The following is a 17,490-nucleotide window of genomic DNA, read 5'->3' as shown; positions in this document are numbered from 1 at the left end:
GTACTTCCTTCCCTTGCTCACAGGTAGGATGTCTTGGCACCCAAGTCAGCCGAGCAAATTCCTTCTTCAGGTTAGACTCCAGGCGCTGTTCTCGCCTTTTGGTGGGTAATGTGACTTCAGCCCTTGATGGCTTAGGTGGCCCCAGATTATTTTGTGGAGTTCTCCCTCCTCGGTAGAAGAGATGACAACAGGGAACCATGATTGGTCTTGGGCTCCCATCTTTATACCGATTTTTCAGACAGAGGATGTCCATTCTAGGTCTGCTTCCTTGGAGCCATTTTCAGTCAAAGGCCAGAACTACTTCAAAACATGGCCTTTGTCTGCAATGCTGCTCTTCCCAGCAAGACAGCCTCCAGGTGGAGTGCCCACCACAAACATGTAATGAAGTGCTAACAGGCTACACCCAGCTATTTACAGATGAGTAAATACATGCACTTAGGAATGAAGGCAGTAACTGTAAAGGTTTATTATCAAACTCTTTAATATTTTTTAAGCATTATATGTTGCAAGGACTTGGCTCTGAGTAGTAAAGATGTGGGCTTGAGAGCAAAAGTCTCTTTCTTATTGTTGCTAGACACCTTGAATGTGATGCAGTAGACCCTGAATTGAATACATATTTGAAGGAGTAGTCTGCTTATAGCTTTCTAAATGCAAGTGAATTGGTCAAATTACGTTTGGCCTGTGAACACAAACTCCTTCTCACAATATCACTGTCTGTCAGTGATTCTTTTCGAAGCAGCCATGATGTGAGTCATTGACAGAGTGAGAAAAAGTGGCAACAAAATGTCCTGACGGCTAAATAAATAAGTAAAATATAATAAGTATGTAAAAGCATACACAAAAAAGCTCATGATTTTCCTCTGTTTGATGAGAAACTATGTCCTACTGCACAAATTCCAAATACAGTTGCTCACTCTTATCGCTAATGGAAAAGGGATTTTATAGTACCGAAGGTCCACCATGGATACAATACTCACGCCAGTTGCCTATGCAGGTCAAGGAGGCACAAAATGATACTGATTCGTGAAAGCAGGAATTAGTACATTGTTACCAAATAGGGTAGATGAGACCAAACACACTTGGATGAGACAGAGAGAATCGCCTGAAGAGACCAAGAGCCAGCCTCAAAAGAAAATAGCATTCTTACAGCTCAATTCACAGTGCAATACAAACAACAACATACACAAAAAAGAAGAAAAACTAGGCTCTATTTACTATAGGTTCAAGGTTTAGACAAGGACCCAGAAAAAGGCATAAGTGAGAAGGCAGCTGTTTAAGAAAGAGTTGGAGAAGAAGGGACAGAGGCAAAGAGCATGAATGCCGGGACTGAAGTGAACAAAGCAAGATAACAGGAGAGTAAGACGCTAAAACAGAACTACTGAAGAAACTGCGGAGCAGAGTATCAAATGTACTATAGAGCTGACTGAATTACTAAAGGCATTACAAATTGAGAACTAGTCCTAAGGCACTGAGGGCTGGAGGCAACTTTATGAACAAAGGTACTGTGAACTGGAGTACCAAAGGAGCACGCTATAATTGCACAAATTAAGCTGGGAATTAAAAATATTAACCAGAAGCATGTACTTGGGTCGAGTAATTAATTCACATAACACATTATTGTTAACGTATTTTGCTCTTGTCTCTTGTTCTTTTCTAGCATCCCCAGACTGCATTAGCATAGAGGGTGCTGAATATTTATGTAGTGGGTTAGTGCTTATGTGATAACGCAAAGTGATGTTTGTTTTTCATGTGCTCTGATTTGCTGATAAAATGCTGCATTTGCTCAATCTAAATCCACAGTGAGTCTATGGTTTTCTGTAATTTCATATTTGGAAATAACGTATAATATCCCCATGATTTTCAGAAATTCTTGCTAATTTGGACGTTGAAGGGCACTGCAAGCAGATGTAAAAGTCAAAAGATTTAGTTCACAGATTAGATGAAACCCTGGGCGTTTGAGGCAATAATGATGCAAAAAGAATTGTTCTGTAGGGCATAGTTTCAGATTAACAGCCAACATTCATTTTTGTATGCGAGAGCTGCAGGTCTTAATCTGGTAGATATTGATGGCCGATAACCTCCACCACAGGGCGGCGTTTCGACATTTATTGATGGATGACTAGGAGCTAGGTTGATCATCCATCTTTTCAGCTTAATTAGTTATAGGATGCCGGAATTGGAAGAAATAATGTATCCAATGTATATCCACAGAAACTACTTTGAGAGAAAAGTATTGTTAACATCTGCTCTCCTACACTAACAGAGCATTTCTTTTGCGAAACCATGCTAACAGTCCAAGGGTTGTAACCCTTTTATCTTCATGCGAAACACATTCCCCACAAGCATTATTTGGAAACCTCAGCAACAATTCAGATTACAGAAATATATATTTAGAACATGCTAATGTCTTAAATTGATCAGCCACATCACCGTTTTGCCCTAATAAACTTAAAACTCAATTACAAAGAGCATTAAATACTTCAAGACACCTTTATCTCCACAGGTACATTACCTTCTTTCTCCTTCAACAAGAAGTAACATTGCAGCAACACCTGGGACAAAAGTTGAACCCCTCTCCCTCGAGTCCTAGGCTCAGGGTTTTCCAAACATGACCTGTAGCAAAACAAATTTGGACAATGAAAAACAACATGAAGAGAAATTAAGGCCATCACAAAAGGTGTCGTATTTGTCACAACAAGGCAATTTATAACAAAACAGAAGGTTATTTATCTGCAAAATTAGCAACTACAAAAGGCAAACTGTCCTACTTCATAACATTAGGCTAGTACTTTGAAGTTAGTGGAATCGAGTCTAAAATCCTGGAAGTATTTTAATTTCATAAAAGAATATCCATGTGGACAATGTAAAAAGAGACCACAAGTTGCACAGACATTTGTTTACATGATGATCAGAAACAATATTTTAAACCCATTTTACTCCAGAATCAATTCTACAATGCTGTATTTTACAAAGTCAATTTTATGGCAAGACCGGAGGCTCCTATTATGCTTTCTTATCTTGCATTTATTACCATAGCAGCCAAGATAAGTGCAAGAACTACATTTCCCAGAGGGCCAGGCAACAACTGGGCCATGGGAATGAGAAAAAACGAGAACATGTCAACCAATCAGTAGAGACCACATAGATAAGAGTACACACTGACTGCGCAGCTTCCTCTTTTCTTGCTGCTCGCAGTCAGATAAGTGTACCCTTATCTTTGCTCTCATTCAAATACTGTTATTTGTATATTTTACATGCATAAATGTTTCTTTTATATTGTTGTATTATCTATTTGTTCCCTCGACTCGCGCTTTGGCGCCTCTGAGTTTGCGCTAGTCGCGCTTTTCACTTGGTCCGGTTTTGTTTACCGGCTCCTCTTTCCCCCCTCCCCCCTCCCGCTTGGTATCGTCCTGCTCGCGCAGGCTGTTTACCGCTTCTGGGCTTCTGTCAGCGGCCTCGTTTGACCGCGTTTTCTCACCGTTTGTCACCGCAGTTGCACCTGCACACGTCGGAGCTCTTCCCTCTGTGCTTTCTCCTCGCTCTGTGTCCCGGAGTCAGCCCGCCTCCGTACACGCCCCTGTACACGCCCTTCTCTCTCTTTCCACAATACATTAACCCTTACCTGCCATTCTTTTACAAATATGGAACACGACAGTTCTTCAGAGGAGAATCCCTCTAACATGGACAAAGGGTCTCTCAAGCAGGACCTTCACAGGTTTATTAATAATTCTGTCGACCAGGCAGTTGAAGTCTCCATGAAGAGAATGTCTAAGCACATGGAGAACTCTATGGTCAGCATGTTGTCCAAGGTTTTGGCCCAATCTGCGGGGGATAGCAGAAAACGCAAGGTGGAAAACTCTGCTTCTGTGCAAAAGTCTAAAAAGGCGTCAACTTTGGTTAGCGAGTCTTACTCGCCTATGGATGAGGACGCTGTGCCTCCCAGGCCTCCTGCTAAGGAGGGGTTTGTCGGTTCAGAGGGCAAGAGAAAACAAAAATCCAAGCACGCAGAGTCCCCTACAAAAAAATTAGTAATTTCCACCATCTTGGACACTGACGACGACATGCCTGATGCTGACGACTTGTGCGATATCTTTGATGTCACTGACCCACCCACCCCCAAACTTCCCAAAAATGATTCCTTTAATTTTGATCCAGTCTATGACTCGGAGGGTCTCCCTATGTTTGACCCGTCCTCCATCCGTCATCCCAACTCAACTGAATGGCTTCCTTCCCATCACGTTGGTGAATACATTTCTGCCCGCCTACGTCTCCCTCTTGAGGCAGCTGTGCGTTCCAGGTTGAAATCCGAATGTCCCAAACCTGCCCTCCCTGATAAAATCACCCTTGTCCCTGCTATTGATCAACCACTACTTACCTTCTTTTCTAAATTTGGTAAAGACCCTCGACGAGGGGTTGACAAGGCATGGTCCACATGCCAAGACAAAATGTTGGACATCGTTGGTCCCTTGGCCCGTATCTTTGACATGGCAGAGTCTGCCCGTCTGGAGGGGTCAGAGCTTTCTGCCGATGACATCTCCATGTGGGTCCAGCGTGCCTTTTGCCTTTTGGGCAATGCCAACGCATCCATTACCCACGAACGTCGAAAGGGTCTTTTAATCAAGTTAGACCCCAAGTTGGCTAACTTGGCTCCTATGGATCCCGGCGCTAAGGCCAATGGCCTCCTCTTTGGGGAGAATTTGGTTCGCGACATCAGTCGCTTTGTCTCTACCTTTGCCTCTCTTGACAAGGCTCAACAATCTATAAAGAAGACTTTCGCCCCTCGGGTTTTTGGACGGGCCGGACGAGGCAGGGGTCGCTCTTCCGGCCGTCCCTACAATCAAGGCTCCAAAGGTGTTTACGACAACTCCCAAGAATACAGGCCGCACTTCTATCCACAACGAGGACGTGGTTTCCGCGGCAGGGGGCGCAAAGGTTATCGCCACAACAACAACTCCAATCAACAAGGTAAGCCCTTCTTCTTTCCCTCCCGTTGGAGGTCGGTTAAAACAGTTTCTTCCAAAATGGCAATCCATAAGTGTAGACCCGTGGGTCCTCAACACCGTTCAGGGCTATCTTATAGAATTTTACTCTCCTCCTGTCCAGACCTCTTTCCCTCCTCCTCTTGTGTTTTCATCTCACATGGCACTTCTCATCTCCACCGAGATACAGTCCTTACTTCAGAAACAAGCCATTCAAACTTTTCCCTACGACTCTACAGGCTTTTTAAGCTCCATTTTTCTAGTCCAAAAGAAGAACAGGAAATTACGCACTGTCATAAATCTAAAATGGTTCAACCACTTTGTGGTGTATCGTCATTTCAAAATGGAGACGATCCTTCACCTAAGGGATACTCTTCGGCCAAACGATTGGATGGTCCGCTTGGATCTCCAAGATGCCTATCTTACAGTTCCTATCCACCAGTCTCACTGGAAATTCCTTCAATTCCAGTGGTCAGGAGTGACTTATTGTTTCACCTCTCTTCCATTTGGTCTCTCTTCTGCACCATGGTGCTTCACAAAACTTCTGAAGCCGGTGGTCGCCTTTCTTCGTTCTCTGGGTATCAGACTCATAATATACTTAGACGATATTCTAATCCTGAATTTGGACAAACAGGGTCTCCTGGCGGATCTCCAAACCACTCAATGTCTTCTTCTGGACTTGGGTTTCCTTGTAAACCTCGAGAAGTCTTCTCTAGTTCCCTCTCAAAACATGGAGTTTCTGGGTTTCCTTGTGGACTCGAAAGCGGCGTCTTTACGCCTTCCTCTTTCCAAAATCTCAAAGATAAAGGCAGAGATTGCCTCTGTGCTCCACCTTTCTGTCATCTCCCTCAGATCTCTGGCCAGGATTGTCGGTCTTCTTTCCTCTTCGATCCAAGCGATCTTTCCGGGCCCCTTGCATTATCGGGCCCTACAGCATCTAAAAATCAAGCATCTTCGCCAAGGTTTAGCTTATTCAGACGTCATCGCTCTAGACCAAGAGTCCCGCACAGAGCTACAATGGTGGATAGACCATTTAGATGTGTGGAACGGGCGCACTATCTTCGCCACATCCCCAGATCTTGTTTTAGAATCAGATGCCAGTCTATCGGGCTGGGGCGCCCGCTGTGGTCCAATCTCAACTGGAGGAGCATGGTCAAAAGAGGAGTCCAGACTGCACATAAATTGTTTAGAGATGCTTGCTGGTTCCTTTGCGATCAAAAGTCTTTCAAAAGACAGGATCCGCTGTTCCATACTCCTACGCATGGACAATGTTTCTGCGGTTCGCTACATAAATCATCTGGGCGGAACCAAGTCCAAGCGTCTAGCAGACTTAGCGAAAAGTCTGTGGGAATACTGCCTAGCTCATCATCTCTCCTTGACAGCGGAATATCTTCCAGGCGACCTCAATTCAGTGGCGGATTGGCACTCGAGGTTCCTGCGCGACTCCTGCGACTGGAGGCTTTGTCCCTCCGTCTTTCATTCTCTTTCTCTTTTATGGGGTCCCTTTTCCATCGATCTCTTTGCTTCTCGCCTCAATTCACATTTACCCCAGTTTTTCAGCTGGCGTCCGGACCCCCTAGCTCTAGCCACGGATGCTTTCCTCCAGGATTGGTCTTGTCATCTCAACTATGCCTTTCCTCCTTTTCTAATGATCAACAGAGTGTTGGCACAAGTCCGCCGTCAAGAAACTTCTCTAGTGCTGGTAGTCCCCTTCTGGCAAGCTCAGGTCTGGTTCCCCGCTCTTCTGGAACTGGCGATGGATTTTCCTGTACTTCTGCCGTCCTTCAACGATCTTCTTCTCAATCCTCAAGGCGAGTGTCACAGTCTGATCCTGGACAACTCTCTCACTCTGTCGGCTTGGAAAGTTTCCGGCCTTCCCCTCCTAACATCCTCATTTCACAAGAGGCTGCTCACTTTATCGACCAAGCCTGGGCTCCAGGCACTTCCAAAGCCTACAAATCCGCCTGGTCTCTTTGGGCAAGCTGGTGTCTGGAAAGGTCTCTCGATCCCTTTTCAGCCCCTCTAGGTCTTATTATCAATTTCTTGGCTTCTCAGGCCAGCGCTGGAAAGGCCTATCGCACTGTCAACCTCTACCGCTCTGCCATTTCCCTCAATCACGCCCAAATTGATGGAAAACCTGTAGGCGCTCATCCTCTGATTTGTCGCCTCCTCAAAGGTGTTCGCTGCTCTAAACCACCGTTTGCTAAGTATACCTCTTTATGGGACGTTTCTGTTGTACTTAAACTGTTTTTAAGTTGGCCCTCCAATTCTGCTTTGTCTCTCAAAATGTTATCGGCCAAACTGACTATGCTACTTTGCTTGGTGTCTATCAAAAGGGTTTCTGATGTTAAGGCTTTGGATGTTTCTGCTCGCCAATTTTCCCCTACAGGTGTGCTGTTCCAGATTCGCAGACGCACGAAGACTCATTTAGACTCTGTTTTTTATCCCTATTTTCCTGATCAACCCCAACTTTGTGTGGGACAGTGTTTGAAAATGTATGAACAAAGGACAGCTGCTCTCAGAACGCCCTCTTGCTCTCAACTCCTTATTTCTTTTCGTAAACCCCACCTTCCTGTTTCCTCCCCTACCCTCGCCAGGTGGGTTCGCTGGGTTATGTCCCTTGCCGGCATTGATGTCTCTGTTTTCGGAGCTCATTCGGCTAGAGGAGCCATGGCTTCCAAGGCCTTTTGGATTGGCTCCCGCTTAGAGGACATTCTGAGATCAGCAGATTGGTCCAATGACAGTATTTTCCGCATGTTTTACTGTAAGCCTATTCATTCTGTTGCTTCTGATGTTATTGATGTGCTTTAAACAAGCATAATAGGAGCCTCCGGTCTTGCCATAAAATGTAGATTTTCCTAGTTGTTATGACGGAAAGTCTTAATTTTATTAAAGACACAGAGGCGAGTATTATCCCACCGCTACACTATTAACATGTGTTCTCCCTCTCAACAGCGTCTCCAGCCTTACCACCGGCTTCATCATAGAAGATCTTCCCTTCAAAGGCTCCGTTCATCTCCTGCTTGGATTTCCCCTCCGGTCCTTCCAGCTCCTTCTTCAGTTTCTTTCGTTGGACTTTGGTTCTGGATTCCAGTGATCAAGGATATCTGCTCCTGGACTTTGGCGTTCTTACTGGTTATGACTATTTTTCCTTTATTTTCTATTGTTATCTGACTGTCTCTCAGCGAAAAGAGGAAGCTGCGCAGTCAGTGTGTACTCTTATCTATGTGGTCTCTACTGATTGGTTGACATGTTCTCGTTTTTTCTCATTCCCATGGCCCAGTTGTTGCCTGGCCCTCTGGGAAATGTAGTTCTTGCACTTATCTTGGCTGCTATGGTAATAAATGCAAGATAAGAAAGCATAATACTCGCCTCCGTGTCTTTAATAAAATTAAGACTTTCCGTCATAACAACTAGGAAAATCTACATTTATCAATCAAGTGGCTGCGGATACGCCTAGTTCATCACAAGATGAGATCGGTTTTTCATTTGACATCCAACTAGTATTGACAACTTGTTTCTTCTGTTAGCTTTACAGGCTGTATCCATTGCTCTGCCCTGTTAACCCGCTGTTTCCCCATGTATACCGTTTTAGGAAACCATGGCCTGAGAGCCTGTGGCTCATTCTTACCATTTTCATTATCAAATTGTGTGCCGTTACCAGTTGATTCATGACTCATTTTCATTCAGTGGCATTTTACTCTTATGAGTACTGCAGCAAAGCCCTTACAAACTCCACTGAAGTAGCTAAATGGTCCCCCACCTCAAAAATAATCTGTCAACCCTTTTTTGTTTATTGAAGAAACCAAATCATGGTTTTGTACTTGCAGCTTAGCAGAATGAACACAATCCAATATTTCATGGCATCAACAGCACAATAACTTACAACAAGAAGGTAATCCTCAGAACAGATGAAAAGTAGAAATGTAGATTTACAACTGAAATAAAAGGCGAGGAGCCCCTTTAGGTATACATTTTCAATGAGATCAGATGAAAGAAATTTAACATAAAACGGATTGTAATTCAAGACTTTTCTTACCCAAGAGCTTCCACCACTTGCAAAACTGTACAGTTTCCTTCTTTGACACCTATTGAAAACACAAGAAGTAATTTAGACACAGCAGGTAAAGAAACATGTCAGCTCTAGAAGCTACAGCCATACACGTGGCCTTACTTCATACTGGGAAATAGCACAATTAGTATTTGAGTTCAAATGTGATTTTGTAAAGACAAAAACAAAATATGCATTGCGCATTATATGAACATGTGTTGCAGAAAAGAAGACCCAGCTCATGCGCTATAGTATGCTGCAGGACATTAATGTTAAGTCATAAATTTAAACTATTATAAAATAAAACCCAACTACATTTTCTATGTCGTTGTGCTCACAATCAAGATTTCATCTTGATATGGCCCAGTCGGGAAGGCCATCGTGAAGACATGATGAACCTTCTAACAACAATTACTGGTCCCTTCTTGCAGGTATGATTTCTTATACTCACAAGAGAAGAAATCAGACGTTAAAGAAATACTGAAAAATGTAAGTATTATTTGCAGTGAGTGTTGTATTGGTCACCGGAGGCAGTGCTTCTAGCTCGCTGCTTTCATGATGCACAATTTCAAAGTGATGTGGGCAGTAGGGAGAGACAATTGAGTTCTTTAAGTGGATGAGTACATTCTCTGTCCTTTGCAGAGTAATTGAGATTCCTGAAAAATGCTTTTTAAAAGTGCGAGGTGTGTGTATGCCAGCAAAGAGACTATTGTTTCCATACATGTGAAAGAGGACTAATGGGTGGACAGCCATTCTGAAGTCTCGTTCGACTATGTGAATAGGGTAGACCTTCTTACAAGCCATGTGGACATTCAAGATGATGTGTGTTTTGAAACGGAGACAGCTGTCAATGCGGTATCTGAGTAACAGGCTGTCTGACATTGGAGGGGTGAAAAATGAAGGTTGACTGAACTAAGACATATTTGTAGTTGTGCTTCCCTGCTTTTGTTGGACCCCAGGAAGAACTAGGTTTTATGGAAGTCAAATTCCAGTAAGCATTTAACATTGGGACTTAAATATATTAAAAGCAGTCATTTACTAGGCTGACGGTGCAATCGAAAGAGGTCTTCAAGTAGAGCCGTGCAACCTATAACACTTGATGAACCTTTAAATTCCTGTTATCCATGATTGCTTAAAGTAATTCCATGAGATTACCAAGGACACAGCGGATCCCTAGGGTACACAACAGGTTACAGGGACAGACTCTGCCTATCCTTTCTAGGTCGAGCATTCGAGACCTCTTGTATATACTTTAGTACATACTTATATGTGTATGTACTTTGTGGGCTCTGGAGATCAGCCCTAGGACTTGTCTGCTTCCGCTTAGGGACTTTTATTTCTGTTCAACTGCATCTATTTAACTGTCTTGATAGAAAATGAACAGTAATGTCAGTAAAATACCAGAATTGCTTTCTGCTGAGGGACTTTCTTTTTTTATTTTTCTGCCAACTGCCTCTATTTAACTTTCTTGATAGAAAACGATCAGCAGAGGTCAGTAAAATACCAGAATCATTTTAGCATTCTGTAGATTCCAGTCTGTTAGACCGGTCAGCCCTAGGGTGGTCTTTCCCTGTTTTTTTCGCCCTTGCCTCATTTTTCCCACCTTCTTTTTGTTGGCTCTTAGGTCTCTGGGCACCTTTCCATGGCTAATCCATGTTAAGGTGCAGGTGCTCTCTACCCCAAACATGGCTGCCACTGACCCCTGCTACTGCAGCGTGGTCGTTTTAGGCGTACTCTAGTAGCCAGGAGCTGGCTGGAACCCTTAAACAATGTAGCAATGCCAGCCTGCCAGCCTGCCCATAGCTAGAAAGAGGGAAGCTCCTGGAACCTTCTAGAATAGGGGAGGTGACACCAACTGCCACTGCCTACTGCCAACTGTCGCTATATAAAGAAAGGGAGGGAAACTTCCAGTCAGTTGGGGCATCACTGACCTGGGGAACCCACGCAGGAGTTTTAGCGGGAGGGCCTAGTTAGGAACTTATGCTACTGGGAGTGGCAGGATTTAGGTGCTGCCTCTTAAGCTGGGTGAAGTGTCCTAGACTAGCCCCCTGATCTGGCCCAGCCGTAGGGAACCCCAGGGTCCATCTGCAGTGACTGAGGAAAATTCAGCTAGCCTTCAACTCAACCCCCCCCCCACCACTTCAAGAAACCATCACCTAAGGGCGCAAAACCATCCACGCGCCAAGAAGACTACTTGCCCTTCACACAGAGACTGCTGGGGGATCGACCAGGTACTGGACTGTGCTGCCCTGCGCACTCCCTGCCTTCATCTGGGCCCATCTTGCCCTACCTGTCTCCCCCTGACTGACTTGCTGTGCCCCTCAACCTGTCTGCAGTCCCTGCTGCCCTGTACAGCGCTGTACTCTGACCCCTCTGCCAAGCGCTGGGTCATAGACTGTCTGCGCTGCCTAGCGCTCCTACCCTGGGCCCTGCCGAGCTGCTGGGAGTGCCCCACATCGTGCGTACCTAGCGCTGTAATCTGCCCTGGTTAGAGACCCTGCTGGGCGCTCGCCCGAGAACTGTCTCAAGCGGCTCTCTGCTGTGCCTCTTAAGGAGCGCTGCGAGACCCCCAGGCGCGATCATTGCCAAGCGCCCTAAACCCCGTCAAGCGCTTACCTGTAGCACCTAGTGAAGTGCCGAAATTGCCCCCGGGCGGCCCTTGGTGTCAGGAGAGGGCCGCCGCTGTGTGCGCGTGGGCCGCGCCCAACCCGAGACTCTGCCCTCCTTGCGCCGGCCTCCGGAGCTCTGAGGAGGCCGCCGCCGCGAACATCGACCCGGCTGGGTCATGACTGGAGGCCCCTGTCCCCGGGCCTAGCCGAATCCTGTCAGCGCGGTATCCAGTCAGGCCGCGGTAGGCCTGAAGCCAGCTCCCGCCCCACGTGACAGGGGAGCTCCTCCGCCCGCCCCGCCAAGCGCCGCGCAGCCATTGGTCCTGGCTGGCGCGCCCTCGAGGCGGGCGTCCTGATTGGTGGTGACAGCCCGGGCCCCTGCCCTGATTGGTCCCCGGGCCGTAGCTGTGTCCGGAGGCCAGAAGAAAGCCCGGACCCGTCGCGGAGGGGGCCGTGAAGCAGGAGAGCCCGATTTGCCCCACAAGTGAAGTAACCGCACCAGGCCGAGTGAGGCCCTGGAAGAACCGAAGCCGCTCCGCTGGTCTCCCCCTTCGCCCGCAAGGCCTGCCAGAGGGCCAAAGCCCTCCCCATCCTGCAGCGAACCAGCGCAAGGGCCCCGAAGGGCCGAAGTTACAAGGTAACCCCAGGGGAGGAGGGCGGAAGGCTGGAGGAGGCCCCGAGTTCGCCCCTCCCCCAGGGAAAGTGAGACTGGGCCCTGTTGGCCCCCCTAATGTGCCTCTAGAGACTGCGAGGCCCCAGTAACTGTTCGTGCCTTGTCCCTAAAGTGGACCAGGGCCTGGTTGCCTGTTTAGGCCTGGAAACCTTTTGCATTGGCCCGAAGTGGTTCAGCCCTGTACAAGGGAGTTATTGGTCCTAATGAAAAGAATTGCCTTTAAGTAGAGAAGGACCTGAATGAGCTGGTTATCAGTTTAATGAAATGTTTTACTGAAGAGGTTTTAATGAAATGTTTTGCTGCAAATACTTTAATGAAATGTTTTACTGCAAATACTTTAATGAAATGTTTTACTAAAAGGCTTCCATGAAATGCTCTAGGAAATGCTAAGGAATGAATTGCCATGATTTTGATCCTACATAAAAGATATTGATTTTTAATCCAAAGTGCTGGTGTGGTCTCCATTATTGCGCCACTTATTGTCTCTGTGGATGCGTGTGTGGAGTCGCTGCTTTACACGTAAGCCCCTGGCTGCCTTCTTGCTCGAGCCAAGCTACCCCCCTGGTGAACTGGCGGTCCCAGTTCTTAGACAGTCCATAGAAATTGTCTTCCAAGCGCACCCGTAGACAACAATAATTTTTTTTTAAATCTTGTATTTTCAGTGATATGACCATCAATGGCCCCAATATTATATTAAAAACAGAGCTTTGGACTATACCATTGCCCGCTGAAAGGCAATATTTCTTTCCATGTGTTCCCATACTTGACGTGTCACGCAGTTTGGTGCTAACTTTCCCTCCATGTTGAAGAACAGTAGATGTTTCAGTGCCCAGGCTAATGTGCTGCATAGCTAAATACATAAAAGGTCCCAAAGGTGAGACCAATTGCATTGCAAATGCTTGTTTATGTGGGCTAACGTCATCAAAGCAAATTTGGGAGGCAAGGGTATTGCAGAGGACTTGATCGTTTTCTCTATTAAATCCTGCAGAAAGTTCAAAAAGGAGGATAGGGCAGGTCATCAACCACTTGGAAAGTGGTCAGTTCTATGCTGTACTGTAGTATGAATCCTAAATGGTGCTTAACAGATGGGCACTTTTCTTAAACCACTTATGCAGCTAGTGATCAACTTCCTTCTTGATGATGCTGGGCAGAAAGAGAAGGGTGATAACTGAGTGATAGTTGTTTAGGTAATTTGTATCAACACTGGTTTTCATTGGCAATGGAAGAATTATTCCTTTCTTGGGTTATATAGCTTCACCCATTATACAGACTACAAGGCTGCTCTCTGCATACACTGCTTGCAGAGACTGTTTAGGTCTGCTCAAGATTACAGTGAGGCCGAGCCTCTCTAGATCTCTTCCTAGCAAAATTGCTGCGGAGCCTGACTTCTTCGGTGACGTTTTGTAATGGGGTCAACGACCAACCTTCCGAATATATAAAGTTATTCCAAGGGCGTCTTTGACAATACCGTGGAGACAGTAAGATGCTGTTGAATTCACTTAATGGGAAAGAGTCACATGGTGTATAAGCATCCCAGTGCGCAGGAATATGAAAATGACTTTGCAGGAATACACATGGGATTACAACTGTGGAGCAGCAAAATTATATATAGCAAGATACAAGTCTTCAAAAGATCGCTCATGCATTGCTGGCGTGTGATAAAGAGCGAGGAGCCTTGAGGAGACAACATCTTTGGTTCACCTTGACAATACTCTTTCAAAATTCGAACTGTAAAAAAATGCATAGCTCTGAACTTCCTGCCAATTGCTAACAAGCATTTACAATGCAATGGTTTCGCCTTTGGAAAAGTTAGACCTATTGGCATTGTAAATGACAAAATTTGTATTTATGTGTTGGTTTTGAAAACAGATAAATAAATGGCATTGTCATTTACATTGCCATTAGCTTAATCTCTGCAGTCACTCTGCACTCCCTAGCCCTCCCTAGTCACTCTGCACTCCCTAGCACTCTGCACTCCCTAGTACTCCCTAGTCACTCTGCACTCCCTAGCACTCTGCAGTCACTCTGCACTCCCTAGCACTCTGCAGTCACTCTGCACTCCCTAGCACTCTGCAGTCACTCTGCACTCCCTAGCACTCCCTAGTCACTCTGCACTCCCTAGCACTCCCTAGTCACTCTGCACTCCCTAGCACTCCCTAGTCACTCTGCACTCCCTAGTCACTCTGCACTCCCTAGCACTCCCTAGTCACTCTGCACTCCCTAGCACTCCCTAGTCACTCTGCACTCCCTAGCACTCCCTAGTCACTCTGCACTCCCTAGTCACTCTGCACTCCCTAGCACTCCCTAGCACTCTGCAGTCACTCTGCACTCCCTAGCCCTCTGCAGTCACTCTGCACTCCCTAGCCCTCTGCAGTCACTCTGCACTCCCTAGCACTCTGCAGTCACTCTGCACTCCCTAGAACTCTGCAGTCACTCTGCACTCCCTAGAACTCTGCAGTCACTCTGCACTCCCTAGAACTCTGCAGTCACTCTGCACTCCCTAGTCACTCTGCACTCCCTAGTCACTCTGCACTCCCTAGTCACTCTGCACTCCCTAGCACTCCCTAGTCACTCTGCACTCCCTAGCACTCCCTAGTCACTCTGCACTCCCTAGCACTCCCTAGTCACTCTGCACTCCCTAGCACTCCCTAGTCACTCTGCACTCCCTAGCACTCCCTAGTCACTCTGTACTCCCTAGTCACTCTGCACTCCCTAGCGCTCCCTAGTACTCCCTAGCACTCCCTAGCACTCCCTAGCACTCCCTAGTACTCCCTAGTCAATCTGCACTCCCTAGTACTCCCTAGTCACTCTGCACTCCCTAGCACTCCCTAGTCACTCTGCACTCCCTAGCACTCCCTAGTCACTCTGCACTCCCTAGTCACTCTGCACTCCCTAGCACTCCCTAGCACTCTGCACTCCCTAGTCACTCTGCACTCCCTAGCACTCTGCAGTCACTCTGCACTCCCTAGCACTCTGCAGTCACTCTGCACTCCCTAGCCCTCTGCAGTCACTCTGCACTCCCTAGCCCTCTGCAGTCACTCTGCACTCCCTAGCCCTCTGCAGTCACTCTGCACTCCCTAGAACTCTGCAGTCACTCTGCACTCCCTAGAACTCTGCAGTCACTCTGCACTCCCTAGAACTCTGCAGTCACTCTGCACTCCCTAGTCACTCTGCACTCCCTAGTCACTCTGCACTCCCTAGTCACTCTGCACTCCCTAGCACTCCCTAGTCACTCTGCACTCCCTAGCACTCCCTAGTCACTCTGCACTCCCTAGCACTCCCTAGTCACTCTGCACTCCCTAGCACTCCCTAGTCACTCTGCACTCCCTAGCACTCCCTAGTCACTCTGTACTCCCTAGTCACTCTGCACTCCCTAGCGCTCCCTAGTACTCCCTAGCACTCCCTAGCACTCCCTAGCACTCCCTAGTACTCCCTAGTCAATCTGCACTCCCTAGTACTCCCTAGTCACTCTGCACTCCCTAGCACTCCCTAGTACTCCCTAGTCACTCTGCACTCCCTAGCACTCCCTAGTCACTCTGCACTCCCTAGCACTCCCTAGTCACTCTGCACTCCCTAGCACTCCCTAGTCACTCTGCACTCCCTAGCACTCCCTAGTCACTCTGCACTCCCTAGCACTCCCTAGTCACTCTGCACTCCCTAGCACTCCCTAGTCACTCTGCACTCCCTAGCACTCCCTAGTCACTCTGCACTCCCTAGCACTCCCTAGTCACTCTGCACTCCCTAGCACTCCCTAGTCACTCTGCACTCCCTAGCACTCCCTAGTCACTCTGCACTCCCTAGCACTCCCTAGTCACTCTGCACTCCCTAGCACTCCCTAGTCACTCTGCACTCCCTAGCACTCTGCACTCCCTAGCACTCTGCACTCCCCACTCCCTAGCACTCTGCACTCCCTAGCACTCCCTAGCACTCCCTAGCACTCCCTAGCACTCCCTAGCACTCCCTAGTCACTCTGCACTCCCTAGTACTCCCTAGTCACTCTGCACTCCCTAGTACTCCCTAGTCACTCTGCACTCCCTAGCACTCCCTAGCACTCTGCACTCCCTAGCACTCCCTAGCACTCTGCACTCCCTAGCACTCCCTAGCACTCTGCACTCCCTAGCACTCCCTAGCACTCTGCACTCCCTAGCACTCCCTAGTACTCCCTAGCACTCCCTAGCACTCCCTAGTACTCCCTAGTCACTCTGCACTCCCTAGCGCTCCCTAGCACTCTGCACTCCCTTGCGCCCCCTAGCACTCTGCGCCCCCTAGCACTCTGCGCCCCCTAGCACTCTGCGCCCCCTAGCACTCTGCGCCCCCTAGCACTCTGCGCCCCCTAGCACTCTGCGCCCCCTAGCACTCTGCGCCCCCTAGCACTCTGCGCCCCCTAGCACTCTGCGCCCCCTAGCACTCTGCGCCCCCTAGCACTCTGCGCCCCCTAGCACTCTGCGCCCCCTAGCACTCTGCGCCCCCTAGCACTCTGCGCCCCCTAGCACTCTGCGCCCCCTAGCACTCTGCGCCCCCTAGCACTCTGCGCCCCCTAGCACTCTGCGCCCCCTAGCACTCTGCGCTCCCTAGCACTCTGCGCTCCCTAGCACTCTGCGCTCCCTAGCACTCTGCGCTCCCTAGCACTCTGCGCTCCCTAGCACTCTGCGCTCCCTAGCACTCTGCGCTCCCTAGCACTCTGCGCTCCCTAGCACTCTGCACTCCCTAGCACTCTGCACTCCCTTGCACTCTCTTGCACTCTGCACTCCCTTGCACTCTGCACTCCCTTGCACTCTGCACTCCCTAGCACTACCTAGCACTCGGCACTTGTTTAACTTAACTGGTGTGTTCTTTTCTAGAACAGCATGTGTATAGCACTTCATACCACAGTTGTGGCTCCGAAGCGCTGACGTGAAAAACGGGCGCTAGTGTAGGCAGCGTCAGCAACCACATTGCGGACCATCGTAGGCAGTGTGGGAAACTGGGCACTGGTGGGAACTCTCAGAAGGTGACGCTGGTAGGCACACGCAGATGGGCGCGCACACAGCTAGCACTGGTGAACAGTGTCAGAAGCTTGCAGTAGTGACCAACACGCGCAGATGCTGTCAAGAGCTGGCACTGGTCGGTAGTGTGAAGAAAGGGCACTGGTGGACAGTATCGTTTAGTTGGCAACGGTGTAGTGTAGCTCCTATTTTC

At 47.9% G+C, this 17,490-nt stretch overlaps 1 protein-coding gene across 1 annotated transcript in view; it reads right to left on the bottom strand.

Annotated features, from left to right (window-relative positions):
* The window catches only part of MMS19 (MMS19 cytosolic iron-sulfur assembly component), a 466,622-nt gene that overhangs the window by 411,687 nt on the left and 37,445 nt on the right, over positions 1-17,490 (bottom strand). Inside the window, exons 2-3 of the mRNA XM_078643578.1 lie at positions 9,019-9,067; positions 2,513-2,613 (exon numbers count right to left, since the gene is read on the bottom strand). Coding sequence (XP_078499704.1) covers positions 2,513-2,613; positions 9,019-9,067 — 150 coding nt within the window. The remainder of the gene's footprint in view (positions 1-2,512; positions 2,614-9,018; positions 9,068-17,490) is intronic.

This window comes from Lissotriton helveticus, chromosome 5_1 (genome assembly GCF_964261635.1).
Source record: "Lissotriton helveticus chromosome 5_1, aLisHel1.1, whole genome shotgun sequence".
NCBI classification, from domain to species: Eukaryota; Metazoa; Chordata; class Amphibia; order Caudata; family Salamandridae; genus Lissotriton; species Lissotriton helveticus.
This window is presented reverse-complemented; position numbering and strand designations above follow the sequence as displayed.